This window comes from Castor canadensis, chromosome 5 (genome assembly GCF_047511655.1).
Source record: "Castor canadensis chromosome 5, mCasCan1.hap1v2, whole genome shotgun sequence".
Taxonomy (NCBI): Eukaryota; Metazoa; Chordata; class Mammalia; order Rodentia; family Castoridae; genus Castor; species Castor canadensis.
Genome location: NC_133390.1, coordinates 76,901,710 through 76,925,553, shown reverse-complemented (window position 1 = coordinate 76,925,553; position 23,844 = coordinate 76,901,710). Strand labels below are relative to the sequence as shown.

The 23,844-nt window shown below is 35.9% G+C and overlaps 1 protein-coding gene and 1 non-coding gene across 5 annotated transcripts in view; both read left to right on the top strand.

The window, feature by feature from the left end:
• Positions 1 to 23,844, top strand: part of Opa1 (OPA1 mitochondrial dynamin like GTPase) — an 85,988-nt gene that overhangs the window by 23,820 nt on the left and 38,324 nt on the right. For all 4 annotated transcript variants that reach the window (XM_020181700.2, XM_020181701.2, XM_020181699.2 and 1 more), the window contains 14 exons: positions 1,205 to 1,309; positions 3,366 to 3,452; positions 4,143 to 4,256; positions 10,638 to 10,718; positions 10,826 to 10,900; positions 11,210 to 11,281; positions 11,364 to 11,463; positions 11,780 to 11,910; positions 12,960 to 13,032; positions 13,125 to 13,197; positions 14,101 to 14,216; positions 15,078 to 15,142; positions 16,161 to 16,237; positions 21,866 to 22,031. In XM_020181700.2, the coding sequence (XP_020037289.1) occupies positions 1,205 to 1,309; positions 3,366 to 3,452; positions 4,143 to 4,256; positions 10,638 to 10,718; positions 10,826 to 10,900; positions 11,210 to 11,281; positions 11,364 to 11,463; positions 11,780 to 11,910; positions 12,960 to 13,032; positions 13,125 to 13,197; positions 14,101 to 14,216; positions 15,078 to 15,142; positions 16,161 to 16,237; positions 21,866 to 22,031 (1,335 nt within the window). The remainder of the gene's footprint in view (positions 1 to 1,204; positions 1,310 to 3,365; positions 3,453 to 4,142; positions 4,257 to 10,637; positions 10,719 to 10,825; positions 10,901 to 11,209; positions 11,282 to 11,363; positions 11,464 to 11,779; positions 11,911 to 12,959; positions 13,033 to 13,124; positions 13,198 to 14,100; positions 14,217 to 15,077; positions 15,143 to 16,160; positions 16,238 to 21,865; positions 22,032 to 23,844) is intronic.
• Positions 2,095 to 2,315, top strand: LOC141423542 (small nucleolar RNA U3). The gene has a single exon (XR_012448392.1). It is a non-coding gene; the product is annotated as a small nucleolar RNA U3 (small nucleolar RNA).

Below are 23,844 nucleotides of genomic sequence, written 5' to 3'. Positions count from 1 at the left end.
TCAAGAGGTGGAGACAGGAGGATTGTGAGTCAGAGGCCAGCCTAGGCTAAGTTAGCAGGAAACTCTTATCTCAGGAACAAACTACACAACAAGAGGGCCAAAGGCTTAATTCAAGAGGTAGAGCACTTGCCTAGCAAGCAAAAGGCCCTTGGTTCCATTTGCAGAGAGAAAAAAAAAAAAATCATTGGTCTCAAAGTATACTGTTCCCTGGAGCAGTAACATCAGTATTCTTTGGGGCTTGTTAGAAATTAAGGTTTCCAGGTCTACTGAATCAGAATCTCTGCAAATGGGTACCAGCAATCTTTTTTTATAGTCTTTTTGAGACAGAATCTTGCTAAGTAGCCCAGGTTGACTTGGAACTTGCCATCCATCTGCCTCTGCCTTCTGAATGCTGGGATTATAGGCATGTACCACCATGCTTGGTCACAAAGTTTGTTTTTAAAGATCTCAAGATAATTGTGATACATCCTAAAATTTGAGAATTACTGTTCTAGAGGTTTCTGCAAGGTGGCTGTAAGTTGACATCAGTACCAGAGAATGAAAATGTAGATCCCCAAACATATTCCATATTTATAAACAAATGAGTGGGGGGGTGGGTAGGAGCCCTGTGACTTCTACAGTTGTAGCTGTTAGACACTGGGCATTGACACAAAACTACATGGAGAGAATATGTGATATAACAAACCATGTAGTTATTTACATGTGTAGCAATGGTATCCCATCAAAAGAAATACACAGGTCATATGTGAAATTTAAAATTTTACAGTAAAAAAAAAAGAGTGAAAAGAAACAAATGGAATTAATTTTAATAAGATAGCATCTTAATTAGGACAAAATAATGTGTGAAGGGGGAGAGTTTAAATTTTGGTGAAATGGCCTTGAAATGAAGATTTAAGATTTTGATAATCACAGTAAATATTGCTTCCTAGGGTGAACTTCAGAACTTGCTTCTTTAAATTCTTAAATTTTAGTATTTCTGCAGTGTAAGTAGGAAGAATTTTTCAAGTTAAGTGCTAAATTATGATAGAAAATTATAATTAATTTTTCTGTATGAGATAATACTCAGATTATTTTCTCAACATTATCAGTTTTTTAATAGTCAAAGTGCTATAACTTCAGAATTTGGAAGATTTTAATTTAGATTTAATGATTATTTGTTAACCTGTCTTTTTCTTACATAGTTATGTGTATTATTTTATTGCAGCTAAAGTATCAGAGAATCTTGGAACGTTTAGAAAAGGAAAACAAAGAACTAAGAAAATTAGTATTACAGAAAGATGACAAGGGCATCCATCATAGAAAGCTAAAGGTATTTTAAGTTTACCTTCATTTGTTAATCCTCAGAATTTTGACACTTAACATTTTGTTCATTGATACGTTTTTAAGAAATTGTAAAATGTTTTATTACCTTTTGTTTCAACCTTATGTCAACATTTCACAAATTGTAGATTGTGAAATCTACATAAAGATTGTCTTATACTGTGCCCATAAAATCTTCATATATTTAAGAGTAATTTCTTGTGTATCTTAGGTATTTTCTGAAATACCTAATTCATCTTTAGGCTTAATTTCTACATCTCTAAAATTAGAATTACTAGTTTGATAAACATTTAAATATGATTTATCACCATTGCCTCAGTTGTATTTCCATTGAAACAATAGCGCTAACTTTCTTCAGTTTTGAAAAATTAACATTTATCTTTTAAGGGGAGATTTCTTGGGCACTTAAAAGAATTTTCAAAACAGCATATATTAGTATTGTTATCATCAACACATCAGTAATTATTACAGCCAATAAATTAAATCTTATTGACCCCCACTAAACTAAGCCATGTGTCAAATTAAATTGAAGTGATTCTCTAACTAAATCTCATAAGTAAGCAGAAACTCAGAATAAGTAAACATGGTTTGCTGCAGTGCAGCAGAATTGTAGTAAGTAATGGCGCAAGGTCCAAAAATACATTCTGTTTTAACCAGCATGCACAAAACAGATGAACAGAATAGCTGTGTTTTCAAGTTGACACTTAGCAGTTGACAAAAGTAATGTCCAAGTCTTACTATATGTCAAGAGTCAACTCAGAAGTGCTATTTTGAAATACTGTACTTTCAGGGATCATTCTTATAGTTCATTATTAGAGAAACTTGTCTGAATGTGCAGAGTACAGAGTACTGGGAACCTTGAGGAGGAGACAACATTCTCTCCTGAGCCTGAAGTCAGCTCTTCATATTGCTTTAGAGCAATTGCCACTTGCCATTGATAATTGTTCTTACTCCTTTTTGGGGGTGTGAGAGGGAGAGGAAGCAGTCTGAGTGGTTTCCTTTAATAAATAAATAAATAAATAGAAGAAGAAAAGGAATGATATTTTGTTTCTTAAAATACAATGCTAATGTGTTTTTTTTTTGTTTGTTTTTTTGGGTTTTTTTGCTTATTTTTAAGTAGATGTAATTGCTTGCCATTTAATTATTCTAGGTATTAAGAGTTGAAAGGAACCTTAAGGTCTCATATTGTTCCTACCTTCGCATTAAGACATATCATTAATTTTTAAATGCTTTACGGTTACCCTTTTTTGCTAAGCCTCTGTACTTATTTGTTCATACATCATGTATTTTGTTCCTGGTGCTGTCACATTGTAGCCTACCCACTCTTAACTCCATTTTTTTTTTTTGGCGGTACTCGGTTTTAAACTCAGGTTCTCATGCTTGCTAGGCAGGCATGCTACCACTTGAGTAACTCTGCCAGTCCTGTTTTATGTTGGGTTTTTTCGAGATAAGCTCTCATGAACTATTTGCTGGACTGACTTTGAATTGTGATCCTCCTGATCTCTGTTTGCTGAGTAGCTAGGATTACAGATGTAAGCCATCAGTGTCCAGCAGCACTCTTATTCCTTTAGCACTCTTCTTGGTGACCATTTCTCTTAACTTTATCCTCAGACACTCACTTGCACATGCTGTCTATCCTTGTTCTCTCTCACTGTGATGCATCCAGCCCCCAAACTTAGCAGAGCACAATTTCCTTGTCACTTGGTCACCTGACCCTTTATTTGGTCTTTTTAATTTTAATGGTCTTCCTCTGTTTGCATTTAATACTAACTCATAGGTGTGAATAATAATTCCTTTTTTACCATTTAATTAGGAGCTTAGGAAATTCTAAACTAATGAACTTTATCAGTTTGCCTAAATAAAATAAACTGAAAAAGAAATGGAATTTTATTCTGTACTGTTTCAGTTTTACAATGATGATATATTTAGGTAATTAGAAAAAGCAATATAACTATTATGGACAAATTGAATTTATCAACTTTTTTCATTTGATACGTCTGTAGTATTTTTCGCTGTTTTATATTAATTTAAAAAAATCTTTACAGAAATCCCTGATTGACATGTATTCTGAAGTTCTTGATGTTCTTTCTGATTATGATGCCAGTTATAATACACAAGATCATCTGCCACGGGTAAGTAAGAACTTGACAGGCATATGTGCTCATTAATAAGAAAGCACTTTGGCTGCTTAAAAAATGTGTGTGGATGTATGTACGTGTGTATTTATTATATATATAGAGAGAGAGAGACATAGTTTTTTGTCCTTCTTTGTGGTGCTGGGAATCAAAACCAGGGCAAGGGCTCTATCTATGTAATCTTATTTGTGTATTCCAGGTGGTATCTTAAGTACTGGGTATTATTTGGCTCTTTTTTGGTCCATATATATAAGCATAAGTATCTTATATTTATGTGATACTTATATTTTTGTGTTATGAAGGAAGACCATTACATACTTGGCATTGTGAATTAAATTAGGCATATGAATGAAAGCTAACCTATAGAATTCAAAATGTGTTTGTAAAAAGTAAACTAGCTATGGCAAAGATTTGTGGAATGTTATTTATCTGGTTTTAGAAATAACAGTTTTAATTAGCTCACGTTTTTTAAAATAAAAATTTAGTTATAAATAATAAAGTGTTTTGCTATGTTATATTTTCAATGTGCTTACAGATACCAGCCATAATTTTTCATGGATTTTTTTAAAAAATCATTATTTGGTGTTATTTTAAAAGACAAAAACATGCTGAGCAACATTCCAAATCTATTTCAATTTAATTTGATATCAGAAAGATGTAAATAAATGTTATTTGTTTTGTGAAAAGGTTGTCGTGGTTGGAGATCAGAGTGCTGGAAAAACAAGTGTGTTGGAAATGATTGCTCAAGCACGAATATTCCCACGAGGATCTGGGGAGATGATGACACGCTCTCCAGTGAAGGTAGGAAAATGGGCTGTTTTAGTGAAGTTGCTCAGGAAAGTTAGCACGTCAGTGAAGTCTGTCCATTGTCTTGAAACAAAGACTTTGAGCTAAAGAAAAGGTTTTCATCTGGCATTTGGAATCATTCCCAGTGTAGAAATCAGTAAGAGGCACAGCCAGGAGGCTCTGGTGTCAGGAGCTGAGTGAGTGCATGAGTGAGTGAGGGGAGAGTGCAGGAGAGAACAGCAGAGGTGCAGTGGGTGGTCAGGTTATGCTGAGCTATGATGAGCCTTTGGATTTTATTCTGAGTAACATACATGAGGAGACTGAGTAAGAGAATGAGAATATTGGAAGTCAAGTCAGTGAATGCAGATAATTTTCTACTTTTATGTAAAAAACAGACAAATAAGGAAGTAGTTGAAATATGTTGAATGAAGGGAAGATTTTCAAAGATACTTGTATGCTGATTATAATGATTGTAGTCAAGGGGGAGAATTATGTGAGAGGAGGATTTGTTGCAAGTACAGGCAGTGAAGGGAAGGAGATTGGACTCATTGTACAAGTTGCCTGAATATAAAAACACTAACAAGTCATCAGTGGCACAGGGAGAAAGTAAATGGCTGCAGAGTCTTTTATTAAGCATGTATTTATTGAGTTCTTAATATGTATCAGCACATAGGGACTAGAGACTGTGTTGATAAACAAAAAGATCCTTGCCACTATGGAGAATATGTTCTGGAAGATTTAGACAGACAGTAAACATAATAAGTAACTAAACTATATAGTATGTTAGAAATGGAGCCAGGAAAATGGAAGGGAGGTAACAGTGTGCTGGTGGATTGCATTAGTAAGGTGCCATTTGAACCAAGATTTGTAGAAAATGAAGGCGGTAGTCATGTTTTACTCTAGTGCAATTGTTTTCCAAGCAAAAAGAATAGCTGGGGTGCAGTCCCTGAGGTACTTTGTAGTCATGTTTAAGGAATAGTGAAGAGGCCAGTGTGGCTAGACCAGATTAAAGAGGCCAAGTGACAAGGTCAGAGGGATAATGAAGGGCAGATTGAAGCAGATCTTTGGCACTTTTAGGCCTCTGTGTGGACTGTGGTTTTTACTTGAGTAAAATGGAGAGCCAGTGCAAAAGTTTAGAACAGAGTACCATTACCTTTTAACAGGCTCTGACTGGTGAGTTAAAAATAGCTGTAGACAGGATAGGTAGAATCACAGAGACCAGATGAGAGGCAGTGGAATATCTAGATAATACTTGAACCAAGTAAGTAGCAGTGAAGGTGATAAGAAATGATTGGATTATGAAACTGTTCTAAAAATTTGATCAGCAAGATTTCTGACCAGATTTGATATGAAAAGAGAGAGTATATACTAGTCATTAAGGACCTCCTTTTTGGCCTGAACAAATTATAGAATATTGTCTGCATGGAGAAGTCTGTAAATGGATCAGGTTTGGAGAAGAAGATCAGGAGTTCAGTTTTGGACTTGCTGAGGGGTGATAACAAACAAGTAGTTGGATATATGGATTTGGAGAGAGGTCTGGGCTGGAGACATACATTTGAGAGTCATGATTAAATACCTAAGGACAATAATAAAAGGAATGATCTTTCTGGTTAAGATCTCCAGAGGAGTGAGTGGAGGTAGAGAAGACACAGGCCACAGAATTGTATCCTGGGCACCCTTAACATTAGGAGGTTGAGGAAACAGGAAACAACAGAGAAAATGTGAGTGGCCAACCATTGCAATAGGAGGGGAACCAGAACCATACAGTATACTAGAAGTCAGGTAAAGAAAATACTGAGGAGTCAGAAGTGATCGTTGAGGTTAAATGCTGCTGAAAGGTAAGGGAGGTAAAGACTTGAGAAGCAGCCATTCAGTTTACCAGTGGAGGCAAGTGAGTAGAATATGTGGTAGTTTTCTGATTGCTGTTAAAGTAAAGAGAGAGAAAGGGGATTAAGGATTGAGGCAAAAAGAAAAAAGTAGCTTCTTCTAAAAGATTGTGGTAACTCTACTAGTGAATTGATGAGTCAAATAATATGAGGCTTGCTGAATTGGTCTGAAGTCCCTATTCGGTCTGTGGACATAAATAATTTAAAGAGAATCTGTGGTGGTTTCATTCTTTTTTTCTTTCACATTTAGCTGGTGGGCATAGGTATAGAGTAATCAAAGAATGTGAAAATTGAAACCAGAGTAGTGGTAGAAAGTTAGACAATGAAGCTGATGTTAAAATCTTCAAGAAGTAAAATCTGTTTATAATTGTAAAAAGGGGGAGTACTGGGTAGTCTACTGAGGTTCAGACAGTGTACTACCCTTTATATATCCACTTTATTGTCAATGGAAGATTGGAGAACTTCTACCTAAGTTGGAGTAAGGGGAGCCCAGAGTGAACCTATGCTTCATATCATGCTTAATAATCAATTTGAAAATACTGGGAACCTACCTTTTTCATTGTTACTAGTGCCCTAGTTGTAGAGGCTATGGAAGATATATCAGGAAAGAATTAACTTTGTGCTAGCAGGCTGTTAGGGTGTGGGCAGATTTCCTTGATCAGGCTGGTCTCTCTGGACTGTTTTTCAGGCTTCTCCCTGATAGACCCTAAATTCTGTATTTTTGTCTCCCTGGAAGAAATTGACCAAAGTCTGACTTAGCATTTCAGCCTCTTTAGTAGCTACTTTCTGCTTAATTTCTTAATATGTGCCTATCTTAAAGGGATCTGGCTGGGATCATGCTGGGATCTGGCTACCTTAACTTGTGGCTACTTGATAGTAGTAGTAGTTTCAGCCCAGTGAAACTGCTACCAATTTTAAACTTTCTTGGGTCTTTGACCTGAGCCACAAATCAACAAATGCTTTGATGGAAAATACCTGTAGGAAAATTCACTCTAAATCTTCTAGGATCCTAGACTCTTAGTTCAGGCTGTCATAGTTGATTTCACCAGATGTTTTTTTGTTTTGTTTTGTTTTTTTCTCTAGCTTGCTTAGCTAATCTCAGTAGAAGGAATTGTATTTTTTAAATAAAATAGTATAATTATTGAGAAGTATGAAAATTTGTAAGTGAAAAGTTAAGGAAAATTATGTTCAGAAATTCTTGTGAAGCCACTAGCTGTTAGCTTGTGCTGGTGAGACACTCTTGCCTACATGCCACTCCTTGTGAAGCCTGTTTGGACTGTTTACAGTCAGTGTGGTTCTCTTTGCTGGCTCCCTGGGTTTTGCCACACTTTCTGGCCCCTTTGTGTCTGTCTCCCAGTAGTGAGAGAAACACAACTCTGTGTTTCCCCATCTGTACAAAACATATAATTCATGTATTCATAAATGTTAGGTAAATGTCATTTATCTGAATTTACCTTTGAAGTTGAGACTTCCTTTTAGTTTTTTATTTTTAATAAAATGTTTAAATTTTATGTTTAATGAACATTGATGCAAAAATCCTCAACAAAATAATGGCAAACCGAATTCAGCAACACATCAAAAAGATTATTCACCACGACCAAGTAGGCTTCATCCCAGGGATGCAGGGGTGGTTCAACATACGAAAATCAATAAACGTAATAAACCACATTAACAGAAGCAAAGACAAAAACCACTTGATCATCTCCATAGATGCAGAAAAAGCCTTTGATAAGATCCAACATCATTTCATGATAAAAGCTCTAAGAAAACTAGGAATAGAAGGAAAGTTCCTCAACATTATAAAAGCTATATATGACAAACCTACAGCCAGCATTATACTTAATGGAGAAAAATTAAAACCATTCCCTCTAAAATCAGGAACCAGACAAGGATGCCCACTATCTCCACTCCTATTCAACATAGTACTGGAATTCCTAGCCAGAGAAATTAGGCAAGAAGAAGCAACAAAAGGAATACAAATAGGTAAAGAAACTGTCAAAATATCCCTATTTGCAGACAACATGATCCTGTACCTTAAAGACCCAAAAAACTCTACTCAGAAGCTTCTAGACATCATCAATAGCTATAGCAAGGTAGCAGGATATAAAACCAACATAGAAAAATCATTAGCATTTCTATACACTAACAATGAGCAAACGGAAAAAGAATGTATGAAAACAATTCCATTTACAATAGCCTCAAACAAAATCAAATACCTAGGTGTAAACCTAACAAAAGATGTGAAAGACCTCTACAAGGAAAACCATACACTTCTGAAGAAAGAGATTGAGGAAGACTATAGAAAGTGGAGAGATCTCCCATGCTCATGGATTGGTAGAATCAACATAGTAAAAATGTCGATACTCCCCAAAGTAATCTACATGTTTAATGCAATTCCCATCAAAATTCCAATGACATTCATTAAAGAGATTGAAAAATCTACTGTTAAATTTATATGGAAACACAAGAGGCCACGAACAGCCAAGGCAATACTCAGTCAAAAGAACAATGCAGGAGGTATCACGATACCTGACTTCAAACTATATTACAAAGCAATAACAATAAAAACAGCATGGTACTGGCACAAAAACAGACATGAAGACCAGTGGAACAGAATAGAGGACCCAGATATGAAGCCACACAACTATAAGCAACTTATCTTTGACAAAGGTGCTAAAAATATACGATGGAGAAATAGCAGCCTCTTCAACAAAAACTGCTGGGAAAACTGGTTAGCAGTCTGCAAAAAACTGAAACTAGATCCATGTATATCACCCTATACCAATATTAACTCAAAATGGATCAAGGATCTTAATATCAGACCCCAAACTCTTAAGTTGATACAAGAAAGAGTAGGAAATACTCTGGAGTTAGTAGGTATAGGTAAGAACTTTCTCAATTAAACCCCAGCAGCATAGCAACTAAGAGATAGCATAGATAAATGGGAACTCATAAAACTAGAAAGCCTCTGTTCATCAAAAGAAATGGTCTCTAAACTGAAGAGAACACTCACAGAGTGGGAGAAAATATTTGCCAACTATACATCAGACAAAGGACTGATAACCAGAATATATAGGGAACTTAAAAAACTAAATTCTCCCAAAACTAATGAACCAATAAAGAAATGGGCAAGTGAACTAAACAGGACTTTCTCAAAAGAAGAAATTCAGATGGCCAGAAAACACATGAAAAAATGCTCACCATCTCTAGCAATAAAGGAAATGCAAATTAAAACCACACTAAGATTCCACCTCACCCCTGTTAGAATAGCCATCATCAGCAACAGCACCAACAACAGGTGTTGGCGAGGATACGGGGGGAAAAAGGAACCCTCTTACACTGTTGGTGGGAATGTAGACTAGTACAACCACTCTGGAAAAAAATTTGGAGGCTACTTAAAAAGCTGGACATCGATCTACCATTTGATCCAGCAATACCACTCTTGGGGATATACCCAAAAGACTGTTACTCCAGAGGCACCTGCACACCCATGTTTATTGCGGCACTATTCACAATAGCCAAGTTATGGAAACAGCCAAGATGCCCCAGCACTGACGAATGGATTAAGAAAATGTGGTATCTATACACAATGGAATTTTCTGCAGCCATGAAGAAGAACGAAATGTTATCATTCGCTGGTAAATGGATGGAATTGGAGAACATCATTCTGAGTGAGGTTAGCCTGGCCCAAAAGACCAAAAATCGTATGTTCTCCCTCATATGTGGACATTAGATCAAGGGCAAACACAACAAGTGGATTGGACTATGAGCACATGATAAAAGTGAGAGCACACAAGGGAGGGGTGAGGATAGGTAAGACACCTAAAAAATTAGCTAGCATTTGTTGCCCTTAACGCAGAGAAACTAAAGCAGATACCTTAAAGCAACTGAGACCAATAGGAAGAGGGGAACAGGTACTAGAGAAAAGGTGAGATCAAAAAGAATTAACCTAGAAGGTAACACCCACGCACAGGAAATCAATGTGAGTCAATGCCCTGTATAGCTATCCTTATCTCAACCAGCAAAAACCCTTGTTCCTTCCTATTATTGCTTATACTCTCTCTACAACAAAATTAGAAATAAGGGCAAAATAGTTTCTGCTGGGTATTGAGGGGGGGGAGAGGGAGGGGGCGGAGTGGGTGGTAAGGGAGGGGGTGGGGGCAGGGGGGAGAAATGAACCAAGCCTTGTATGCACATATGAATAATAAAAGAAAAATTTAAAAAAAAAAGTTTTAAGGTAATGATTTTTGCTTGGTACTCTGTATAATATTGACAAGGGGAAGAAAGGGACAGCAGCATTTTAGGTCATAAAAGATATAAAATAGATGCAATCTTGTTGGGAAATCACAACACTTGTGATATGTACATGAACAATCCAGAACTGCTATGCCGACAGCTCCAGACGATGCTCCAGGGTCACTGTGAAGTGAACTATCTAGACTATGTCAGTGCTGTGAGAATAATAATAATCGTCATGCATAATTATACCTCAGTTTTCCATTAATTTCAGGTGACTCTGAGTGAAGGTCCTCACCATGTGGCCTTGTTTAAAGATAGTTCCCGGGAGTTTGATCTAACCAAAGAGGAAGATGTAAGTAGAATTCATATGTACAGCTTTATTTATGAGCTTATAAGACAATTAAATGGAATATTTGTGAACTAAGACTTTCTTAGGATTTTGTTGTTTTCCATTAATAGCTTGCAGCATTAAGACATGAAATAGAACTCCGAATGAGGAAAAATGTGAAAGAAGGTTGTACTGTTAGCCCTGAGGTAAGGGTTGCAACTCACTTCATTATAAGAGAAATGTAAACTTTATGGTTTCAAATGAATCAATGCTATTGATATTGATGTTTAGATTGCATCTGTCCCAAGATATATCAGTTTTTTAATGTTTTAAAATAATGTATCATTTGTGAGTAATTTTCTAGAATAATTATTCTTGGGATTAGAAAAAGAGTAACTTTTTTATGAGTGCCATATCTGAATGAATGAGATAAAGAATTTTCAGAATACATAATGCCAAAAAATTCTTAACAAACTACTCCCAGAAATTAGACTTATTTTTATCTTCCTGAATAGACCATATCCTTAAATGTAAAAGGCCCTGGACTACAGAGGATGGTGCTTGTTGATTTACCAGGTGTGATTAATGTAAGTAACATGAAAACATGTATGTATTTTATTCCTGTTGTGGAAAGCATTTGTAATGACATTTAAAACCTTTTCCTTCAAGACTGTGACATCAGGCATGGCTCCTGACACAAAGGAAACTATTTTCAGTATCAGCAAAGCTTACATGCAGAATCCTAATGCCATCATACTATGTATTCAAGGTAAATCATACTAAAGGATTTTAATTACAGCAGTATGCTTTCTTCCTTAGTAATCCAGGCTTTGTTCTAATAATGCATGCTATATAAACAGATAAGACAAATATGTTTATTTTATTTTATTAGTAAATGGAATTAAAGTTGGGGATTTTGATAATTTTCATTGTAGGTCTCATTGGAATTTTTATTGGCTAGAATTTCCTTCCATAATGTACTAAGAAAAAGATTCTTGTTATAATAGAGACATAAATGTACAGTTTGTGCTGTTTTTACAGTCTACTTTATAATTATTACAGTATCATTTTTATGTTGTTTCCAGATGGGTCTGTGGATGCCGAACGCAGTATTGTTACAGACTTGGTCAGTCAGATGGATCCTCATGGAAGAAGGACCATATTTGTTTTGACCAAAGTAGACCTGGCAGAGAAGAATGTAGCTAGTCCAAGCAGGGTGAGGACAGGTTCTTTATTGTGGCAACAGATTCTTTGTACAAGTTCCAGCTATGATAGGGATTGGTTATTTAACAGAAAAAAAAAAAAGAAAGAAAGAACATCTTTGTGGATTTGATACTTTGTGAGAAAGTAGTAGTAGTAGAATTTTTCTTAGTTCCCACTAAAAAATAAAGTGTTTGAAAGTTACAGTAAATTATGTATGTGCAATTTGGGGATATAGGTAAACTTTCACACAAAGATTTAGTAAAGTGAAAGTTACAAAAGAAAAGGTGCATGAAATGAAGTCAGGAACCAGCCAGCTCAAAGTCCAGAAGACTTCTCCCAGTAGCCACATAGGGAGTGTCTCATCCAGCCAGTAAGTTGCTCATTAAGCTCAGCATCTAAGGTTTTTATCAAAGGCTGGTCAGGTAGGTACCCTCATGAACCGAAGTTCCAGACTCTCAAAAGGAAGGCACATGCTTAGCACAAACCCCATTACTTTCACAGTGAGCCACTATCATTTAGGGAAAACTGCATCTCACTGTAGGGAATTGTTTACCATTAAGTTCCCAGATGCCAGGCAAAGGCAAGCAGTCTCAGGCCTGCTATATTAGCTCCTTTCTTCACTTCCATTACATTACCTCTGCTTTGCCTCATGTCTAAGGGTAAGGACTGTGGGGGCAGTATTGATCCTGATGTGGAGGAGGGGAGAAGTGAGATAGAAATAAATTTCTGTGGGCTCCATTTTTCTCCATTCCTTTCATTTCTTTCCTGCTTCTCTAGGATGATAGTTACTTTGAATTTCACTTGAAATGCACTTGAAGGTTATTTCAGTCCATTTGATTTGAAAGATTTATCATTGGCTTAGCTTGTACCTTGTCTTAGAGGAGAAATTCTTACCTAATATTAGCCTGGTTGGATCTCAGAGGCTAGAGATATATTTTAATAAACATATACACATATAGCATGCATCAATACATTATTTTGCCTTCTAAACTATATGTTATGCTTTCTAAAATTATGTAAGCCTACATCTCACATTTATTTTTTTCCCACTTTTTAAAATAGATTCAGCAGATAATTGAAGGAAAGCTCTTCCCAATGAAAGCTCTGGGCTACTTCGCTGTTGTAACAGGAAAAGGTATGCAAAGATGGGTTATTATAATTTATTTTTAGTTTTTGTTATTTTCAGTTAATAAAGTTAATAGTGAATTGGTCACTATCTTTCTCTAGGAAACAGCTCTGAAAGCATTGAAGCTATAAGAGAATACGAAGAAGAATTTTTTCAGAATTCAAAACTTCTAAAGTAGGTGTCTTATTAAAATATTTGAAGATTTTACAGTAAGAGGAGTTTAAACTGTTCTCACTTTAAAGTTTATGTGTGTAGCTGTTAATTACACATTGGCTGTTTTTTCAAGTAGTTCTGTATGTAGCTAAGGAAGCCTGTAAACTACCTTTGACAGATGGCAATAGTTTATCACGTGGTCCACCATATGTGGGCAAGACAAACGGCCCTAGAGATGTGGACACTGAAAGATAACTTTCACACTGTTACGCCATTTTGCTTAGAAAGTGATTTTCTTAAACTAACATTTTCTTTTTTAAATGTGTGTACATTTCTCTTACAGTATCAGAGAAAGTTGAAGTGGGAGGTATCAAAGACATATCCCTAAATAGATATTGGCAGAAACTGACAGAAGAGAAGATACAGATCAAAAAACAAAAAGGAAGAATTAAAAGGGCAACGGACTGATACTAAAACTTCATATATAGAGAATTTCTGGAAGTAGAAAAGTGTGTTTGCCTCAAGATTAATATGTAAATCAAGATAGTTCTTTCAAATATACTCTGGAGAATTACCTACCCGGAAGGAACTGACAAGCCTTTAAGACTGTACTGTCCACTACGGTACTTACATCCTGTGTGGTTATTAAGATTTAAACTAGTTAATATTCCATAAAATTAAAAATTCAGTTTCTCAGCCACATGTTTCAAGGGCTCAGTAAGCCCATATGGCTTACTAGGTACCTTATTGGACAGTTCAGATATAGAACGTTTTCTTCACCACAGGAACTTTTATTGGACAGGGTTGGTATAAAAGGTAGAAGTGTCTATTCTCATTAGAACAAGTGCATTCTTAAACTTGGTGATAGTATTATTGCAATTTTGGCATTTTTTAATATATTTTAGTTCTTTTTTTTTTTTATAGGACAAGTATGCTAAAGGCACACCAAGTGACTACAAGAAATTTAAGCCTTGCTGTATCAGACTGCTTTTGGAAAATGGTACGAGAGTCAGTTGAACAACAGGCTGATAGTTTCAAAGGTAAGTTGGATTGCTAAAATAAGCAAGTAAATTTAGACATTTTAGTAGCTGGGAATCTTTAGCATTTATCAGATATTTCACTCCTTCTTTGGTAGTTACCTAATAGTTGAGTTACTATTAAACAGTATATGCAAAATGGAAAAAATTCAAACCTTCCAATATTATACAAGAATAGAGTTTTCCCTTTCAGAGGAAACATTGCTAGGAGTACACTGCAATTTAAACAAATTAGAACGTTTTCAGTAGTGTTTAAGAGAAAGCTTAGCAAACCACAGAGAAACATTTGTAGGCAGGAGAGGAAACATATTGGGAAGCAGAGCACCTGTGCTTCAGCTACATTGTACTGGCTCCTTAACCCCACACCTCTCTGCTCTGTGTGCTTGCTCCCATAGTTTCATCCGATGAGACTATACTCTCCTTCCCTATTCTCATGTGGAAATTTTACTTATTTATTCCACTTAGTACCCTAGGAAACTTGTAAGGATTATTTTTATTTTTATCCCCACTTTACAGAAGAGAAAACAGAAATGTAGGGTAGATTACACAACCAGTGTCACACACAGTAAGACCCAGGATTTCGGTCTCAGTGATATGACTCCAGAGCCCATTATTTTCGCAGCTGTACTGAACTGCTACAGCTGTGTATTTGTGAAATGAAAATGAAGAAGCTAGAATTGAGAAGAATGCTTTGGAAAGTTGTCTCAATAGTGAAGTTCTGAGATGTTGAGATTCCAGAGTATGATGGTACCCTAGACACATGCTCTTCTATCTAGTTAATGTAGAAGATATGTAAGATAGCCTTTAACCACTATATCTGGGAAGAAAGAGGCATCAAATTTGAACATTTTCCTTCTTCCTTAGCAACACGTTTTAACCTTGAAACTGAGTGGAAGAATAACTATCCTCGTCTGCGAGAACTTGACCGGGTAATGCTTGGTTACCTCATATATTTTATACATCTATTAATTTACTTTACTCTAGAGAAATATATGAAGTTCAATTGCTTTGTTTTTGACCATGACTACTTAGGAGTAGTTATCTCTTCTATAATAATTTAAATTATTTTATATTGTAAGAACTTTTGAAAATGTCACAACAATAATATAATAAAATTTTCTAATTATTTAACAGTAAATAATTAAGAATCATAAGATATAAAACAAGTATTTAAAATGTTTTCTGAGGTGAAGAATATTCTTTATGATTTTATGGAACTGATGTATTTATATAACTAGTCCACGGCCATACCACTCTGAACGTGCCCGATCTCGTCTGATGTATTTATATAACTCAATTTTTTTAATTTATAGACCTTTTTGGGTAAAAAATGTGTACTCTTAAGTGGTGGGAATAAAGTATTATTTTTCCTTGATTTTAAAATGCCATTAGTTGTAAAACACATCACTAACTTACTAAATTGGTATTTATTAGTCCTTTCACATAATGTTTATTATGTGGAAACTTTATTTGAACAGAAGTTATGTGAGAAATGGCGCTCAGAATCGAGTAAGGTGAGCAGGTGCTAGTGGGTCCTGCCTTTTATCCTAGCTTGGGAGGCTGAGATCAGGAGGACCATGGTTTAGGCCAAACCAGGCAAATAGTTAGCAAGACCCCATCTCCAAAATAACCGGAGCAAAATGGACTGGAGATGTGGCACAAGCGATAGAGTGCCTGGTTTGCAAGAGTGAAGCCCTGAGATCAAACCCCAGTGCCACAAGAAAAAAAAGGAAAATTGAGTAAAGTGGAGTCCGTATCGGTTTCTTTGTCCTTATCTGAATAATAACGTTTCCTAAAAAAAGGAAGAATATTTTTGCTAGTCCTACGTATTTAAAACCAGCAATAAGTCTACCAGCCTGTTCAAACCCTCCTTTTGTCATATCTGAAAATCATGACAGGGCACTTTTAATATCTTATGAAAATCTCACTTCTATCTATGTTGCCTAGAATGAATTATTTGAAAAAGCTAAAAATGAGATCCTTGATGAAGTTATCAGTCTGAGTCAGGTCACACCGAAACACTGGTGAGTTTGACTTTCTATTAATCCCTTTTCTCAACAACTTTTACTCTCTGACTTACAATGAAGCAGTGATTTATTGTTGCCTTGGCTTATCCCTAAGAAGGAATTGGGTAAAAGTGTAAAAAGTATGTCTTCTTGCAAAATAACTCCATGTTTTTTAAAAATCTGAGTTCATCTTTGGCTTTTCTTTACCTTCTATACTTAATAAGTATATAACTGTGATTTCTATAAAGTCATTTACACAAAAGTTTCATTTAAAAAGTTCATATTTTAAGAGTGGCTCAAGCAGTAGAGCACTGCCTAGCAAGTGTAAGAAGGCCCTGAGTTCAAATGCTAGTACTAGAGTATGAACAGTTGGTGTGTTCTGTAACACATGCCTACTGTATTATGTAGACATCATTTTTTATTGAACCATATCTGAGATTTTTTTTTAATAGCAAGTAAATATATCCTTTTAGAAAATTCTCATGGGAATCTCTTTCCTGGCATTCCATCACCTTCATTTTGTTTTTTTTGTAAACTTGGGCATTCTTAAATGTATTGGAATGGGGCATTAGTTTAAAAAAATAGACTAAGTGGACATAGTGATACAACCCTGTATTCCTAGCACTCAGGAGGTGGAGATAGGAGGATCATGAGATCCAGGCCGACCTGGGCTACATGGTAAGTTCCTGGCCAGCCTGAGATACATAGCAAGACGCTGTCTCAAGAAATAAACACATGCATACACACATATGTACATACATACAAATAGACTATCTGCACCTCTAGCAAGCTGTGTATAAACAGCCTTCAAATTTTAGCAGTTGTACTTCAATTAACAATTTCCTTATGCCTAAATTATCTTTCTGATGACATCTGCAGTAATTTTAAGGGTTTATCATTCTTGGAAAACAATCCTTCCTACCATTCACAATAAATGTTTTTACTATCTTTTGTTTGCTCAGTTAAAGATTATCACCACTGAGTCTAGGCACCAGTGTCCTTAAGTTTGAGTTTGGTCTTACCAGTTTCCCCATCTCAGTGCCCTTTTGTCCTCAGTAGTGATCCTTCTCTTTAAGCCATCAATATTTGCCCATTTTTAATCTCTCTTTATTCAAAAGAAGATCTGATCTTGCCTATCCTTCTTGATTGACTAATCACACACAAGGCACAACTTATTATGTTTATTATTTGTAATTTAAGCCAGTTTAGTGGCTCTGTGTAAGTCAGCTTTGAAGTTGGAAGGGATATACAAGTATATAGGTGTGTGTGTGTACTGCTAGTTGCCTTGCTAGGTTGTTATATGAGGGTAATATACATACCAAAGTGATTTATAAACTAGTGAGCTGGGATGTAGCAGTGATAGAACACTTGCTTAGCAAGTATGAGTCTATAAGTTTAATCCCCAGCATGGAAAAAAGAATTAGAACTATTAATGCTATGTATGGTAGGAAAAATGTAACCTCTCTGCAAATTAATTTCTGGTATCATCAAATGGAAAGCTTAGCTTTGTTTAGACAGAACAACCCTGAAATCAAATTACATCTACACTGAAGTAAGCCTAGAAGAAATAAATTTAATTTATTTAATCCATAGGAGACAAAAGAGAATTGTGAGGGAACAAGAAACCAGGACCATCTGGGTGCGGTGGCTCACACCTATAATCCTAGATGCTCAGGAGATGAAGTTCGGGAGGATCGTGGTTTGAGGCCAGCCTGGGCAAAAAGTTCGCAAGATCCCCATCTCACCAGTAAAGGGTGGGCATGGTGTGGTGTTCCTGTCATCCCAGCTGTGCAGGAAGTATAAATAGGAGGATTGCAGTCCAGGCCAGCCCAGGCATAAACGTAAGACCCTATTCAGAAAATAACGAAAGCAGAAAGGATTGGAGGCATTGCTCAAATGGTAGAGTTCCAGCCCAGCAAACACAAGGCCCTGAGTTCATACTGCAGTACCACTCCCCCTCCCCTGCAAAGGAAGAAAAAAGACAAACCAGGACCTTGAGATTGCTCATTGAAAAGGCAAGAATGAGAACTGGAGCATCTGGCTAATAAGTTATTTAAGGTGAGCTACTAGAGTAGATCATTCTTTGTTGGCTTTTCATCAGATTTTTTTCCCAGTCTCCAGGCTTACCACAAAGATCAAAATATCAAGTCTTTACTTTAGCTATTCATGCTACAATGAATTTAACTGCACTAGACCAAAAATATTTAGTGACATAGTTGATGTTTCTGTAGCAGTTTTGGTAGTAATCTACATTTGGTGATCTGGAAGCAATGTTATAAGCTCTTTATGTCCTAACAAGATAGTTTTGTTATTACTTACAAACATTCCACTGTTGTTTAGTTACATTTAAGGAAGTTCTTGGGGATTTAGAATTTTTGTGGGGGTGGTTACTGAGGCTTAAACTTGGGGTCTCACACTTGCTAGGTAGGCATTCTACCACACGAGCCACAGCCCAGCCCCAGGGGTTTAGATTTGACATATAATGTTTTACAGTGGTAAATAAGCTATCACCATTTTCATGCAATATGCCTGATTTTCAAGATCAGTTATTGACATTAAACAAAAGATACTAGTTTATCATTAACATGTGACCATCAAGTCAGATATATCTTGAAACTAGCTGGCTACCTTCATAGAAGTATACTTTTTTAAAAACAGTACTACTGTGGCATGTGTATGATTTCAGGTGAAAAGTATAAAGTTTATTTTTATTTAGTTTAAAATAGTGAAAGAAAAATAGTAAAGCACAGTTGAATCCCCTTACTCAAATTTGAGGGATCAAAGATTTGCAGTATCAAAATCTGAGATTTTTAAGGGTGAATTAGTGTTAGGCAAAGGCAGGTGTAGGAGTGCTAGAAAGGCCAGAAGGTGAGAGCAAGAAGGTGACACCAGTAGCTGTGTCCTGTGGCTTCTGCATAAGTGGAGACGGGAAGCAGGAGCTAAAACAGTAGATGTAAATGAGATTACTGAAGCTTACAAGCCATGTTCAGAAGCTTGGAATGTGTCCCATTAGTAATGGGGACCATTGAAGAGGCTTAGGTCAGATTTGCACTTTAGAAAGATCTTTGTAATACAGGAAGTAGAATATAGGTGAAGAAAAGTATAAGCACAGAGGCAGTTGACTGGGGCAACAGAAGGTGGTGGTTGGGTAGTAGTATTGCATATAAAGAAGAGGAGACATTCCTGAGATATTTGAGAGGTTACCTAAAAAATAAAATTAACAGGATTTAGTGATTGGGAAGAAAGGCAGTGAAGAAAAATTTATTAAGCAATGAATACACATATCTAATAATTACATTACTGGGAATGTATGGAAATAAAGATATATTTGGTTTGTTTATTAATGGAAAACAATTTGTTCTTTCTATTTGGAATTACATAGCATTTAGTTTGCCCATAGAGTAGACTACTGTGCAGTTATTGAGAAAAATAAATATAAAACAATGAACAATATACACTTGTGTAAGTATATACACCCCATAAATATTTATGTAGGCATTACATGTTTTTTATAATAAATTTAACTAAAAAGTGGTTATATCTCAAAAGAGGCATTAGAAAGACAATTCCTTTATAGTCTTCATGGCTAACATTATTGCATTGAATAAGCCCTTTGCTTTTAAAGAAAAAAATTCCATTTTTAAGAAGTAACTATAATGTTAAACACATTTTGTGTATTTGTGGATGTTATTCCTGGATGGTGGAGAAACCTAGGATGATCAGATCTGTAATCATATAAAACATATGATGAGGAAGCTGTTAGATGATAGTAACAAGTAAGGATAGCAGATGGTACAGCCAGATGGGTGGCTTCACACAGTACAATGGTTTTTTTGTAAGACTTGAAGACTGATGATCCAGAAGGGAGATTGTAGGGTAAGAAAAATAAGCTTCCACTTCCTAATTCTGAACTCTTACATTAAAAAGGGTTTGGAGGGATAAGGACCCTAGAAAAAGAGTGAGCAATAGAGGTTAGGTTACTGGGATCGGAATTGGAAAACAGCAGACTTGGAAAGTCTAGATTTTTGTTACAGTTTCCTTAAAAAGGGTGTCCATGATAGATTCCTGGCCCACAAACTCCTAAGAAAAAAATAACACCGTTATCTGTTCTGAGCCAGGAGCAGAAAAAAGCTTGGTGTTCAGAGGCTGGATCCTGTTTCAGTTCATCTTTCAGAAGTCTTTTTAAGTTTGTGTTTAAAATGGTATCTGAGTAGGAGGCCCTGGCAAGCACCTTTTCTTCCCTTTTCTTCCATCTTGCTCCCACTCTCTATCATTACATGATGTATCTTCTCCTCATACTCTGTGCTTTTCTGGTTATAACTGAACAAAGACCTGAAAGTTAGCAAGGAAACCAGAAGCTAAGCGCATTGGTTCAGTAGCCTTTGTCTTATACAGAATGTTTAGTAAGTAGTCTTGGAGGGGAGGTGGTGTAGACTTCCCTCACCCAGAAGAGTGCCACTGGCTCTTGGGCAGTAGGGATGGTTCTGTTACCCAAGCTCTGGGACTGCTTCTAACCCTGTGATGAGCAGTGTGGTTTTCACGTTGTTGTTCTTTGGTTTATTTGTTTTTATTTTTTGTTTTACCTGGTAAAACAAAAACTAAGTTCTATTATAGTAGACTAGTTCAGGTGAAGTCAAATAAATATTTTCTTGAGATTTCAATTTTTTTCTTAGCTATAATGTCTTTTTCTGATTTAGAGCTCTTAATGCTTTAAATATATCTTTTAAGGCAGAATTTTCAGTTTGATTATGCTGTCACCTTAATCATAACATGTTGAAATATTTTATTTAGCAATATCCCATAATATCTCTGCTTTTGATGTGGTCAGATAATGATAAAAATTGCCTCAAAAGTTTTCAGCCTTAGACTCCACTATAAACCCATATAAACTGTTTGTTAGTGGTCAGAATTATTAATCACTTGAGATATGCAACCCACAATGAGATATCACTGTGAGTCTACTGGAGTAGCTGAACATTGTCCCAGTAGGCCCTACCAAATGTTGACAAGGATATAGAGAATCTAAACTCTCTTTCTCTGCTAATAGGAATGTAAAATATTGTGACCATTTTGGAAAACAGTCTGATAGAATCTCAAGAAGTTAAACATATAATTATCATATAACTTAGCCATTCCACTCTTACATATGTACCATATAGGAACAAAAGCATACATCCAAAGATTTGTAAATGTATGCCAGTAGCAGCTTTATTTGTAACAGCCAACAACTGGAAATAGCCCACATGTTCATTAAAAGGTGAATGGATAAGCAAATTCACACAATGGAATATTACTCAGCAATTAAAAAGAAGTGAAATAATACAACATGACGAATTTCAAAATAATTATATTGAGTGAAAAGATAAATTAAAAAGTACATGCTCATATAAAATTCTTATATAAAGTTATATAAAATTCTAGAAAATACAAATTAATCATAATGATAGAGAGCAAATTGATTACAACTTTGGGAGGTAATGGACATTTGTTATCTTGATTGCTGTGATTCACAGATGTGTACACTTGGCTAAATAAAATTTATCAAAACTTTAAATATGTAATAATTCATTATAAGTTAATGATACTGTTTTTAAAATTCGAATATTATATTTAGACTTGGTGTTCTTGAAACTTTTCTAATTTCAGGGAGGAAATCCTTCAGCAGTCTTTGTGGGAAAGAGTATCAACTCATGTGATTGAAAACATCTATCTTCCAGCTGCACAAACCATGAATTCGGGGACTTTTAATACTACAGTGGATATCAAGCTTAAACAGTGGACTGACAAACAGCTTCCTAATAAAGCAGTAGAGGTTAGGATATAATTTAGTTAAATGGGTAAGAAGCATTATCTGAAAGGAGTAGGAGCTGTGAATTTTAGATTTTATTCCCATCCCAGCCACTTTGAATCTTTCTTTTTAGCCTTTGTACTTCATCTATGCTTTGTTCCTCATCTCTGTGTTGGAACTAACCTTAATATTGCTAGCAGTTACTACTGCTATAAAAATTTACTGATTAGTATGGTGTTTGCCTGAGGTCACTGGTTCTTCCAAAGATAATATTTAACAAAAGCAGCAAAATCTGCTTGAATGTGAAATATTTTGAACTTCTATAGGTTGAGATTCTATAAGGAAAATATTTAAGGGATCAAACACTCCATTTATTAATTTCTGCAGGGCTCAATTATATTTACATGGTCATTTTCTTAGTTAGGATCTTGCCAGATTAGGATAGGAATTGTTTTTTCTTTAGGATATATTCATTATGGGGGAGGGAGGGTTCATAGTGACAACTCCAATTAGATTTATATTGTACATTATTTACATTGCCCCCATCATCTCTGCTCCTCAAGCCCCTCCCCACTAGGAATTATTTTTGTACATGGTTATACTGGCCCTCACACTTAAATTCTGTGTGATCATTGGTCTAGTTGCTTAACCTTCCTTTTTCCTCATCTGAAAAGTCAGGATGATAGTGTTGCCTACTTCACAGGGTTATTATGAGGATAAAGAGAGTTAATATATGTAAAATTCTTAGATAATACCTGGCCCCATAATAACTACTCAGGAAATGCAGCTATTATTCTTATGGTCATCATCATTGTCCTGCATATTACTCTCTGAAGAGTAATTGTTCTAAGAATCAGCGTATCCTGCTCTTTGTGAGGTTGCTCACAAAATTGGAGTCATTGTTAAAAGTAGCATTGGAAATAAAGGTTTCTAATTACTCAGGTGTGACTTTACCTCTTTCCTGTCCTGCTCCACTCCTGGTTTCTTCATATCTGTTTTCAGTTTCCTCCATTCTTTTTGTGGGAGCTGTTATAGCCTGTCTGCCTAAGTTACATGTGGCTGTGCCTTAATGGTGTGTTAAGTCTCAACACAATTACCAGAAAAGTAACTGGAGAGGTGCTGCTGCCACCAGTCCCTGAATTTCCTCACTAGGTCTTCTCAAAACCAGTCCTAGGGGTTTTCTGGTCCCTGTCCTATGATAGAATGTTTTCCTAACCTAAGTTTTGAGCAGTGAATATGGTCATAAAATTGGCAGTGATTCTGTTGCTGTTTTCTCCCTCAGCCATGGGTACATCAGAAAGGACATGGACCTGGTGAGGGTCAGAAAGCACAGATATTAATGAGCATCCCACCACTCACTGTGTCTTTTTGAACACTCATCTCTGTGCCACAGTTTCTTTATGTTTAAAAGTAGGATGCGGGAAATACACAAACCAACATTTAAAAGCCCACTTATTCATAAGTAGATTGAAGTCTTAATTTCTTTTGGCCTTGTGCTCTTCCTTTCACTATTCAGTTAATTAGAAGTTAGTTGTAACACAAAACTGAGTAATACTCAACCATGTTTGAGTTAATGCTTTGTTTCCTATCTTTGCTTAAAGGCAAAGATTTGAAGATAGCTGACTCAGTAAGGAATTTTAAACTTTTTATGGTGTGGAGGAAGCAGACAAACTCATGTTTTATAGGGTGAAATAAGTGAACTAAGTCTGGTGGCAGACTTGGAATGAAGACTCATCTAATGAGGCAGCATTGCTCAGGTACAGCAGGTGATGTCCTGTGGGAATACAGATAGAGTACTCCCACAATGTTCACAAGAGCAAAAGATGTAGATATTTAT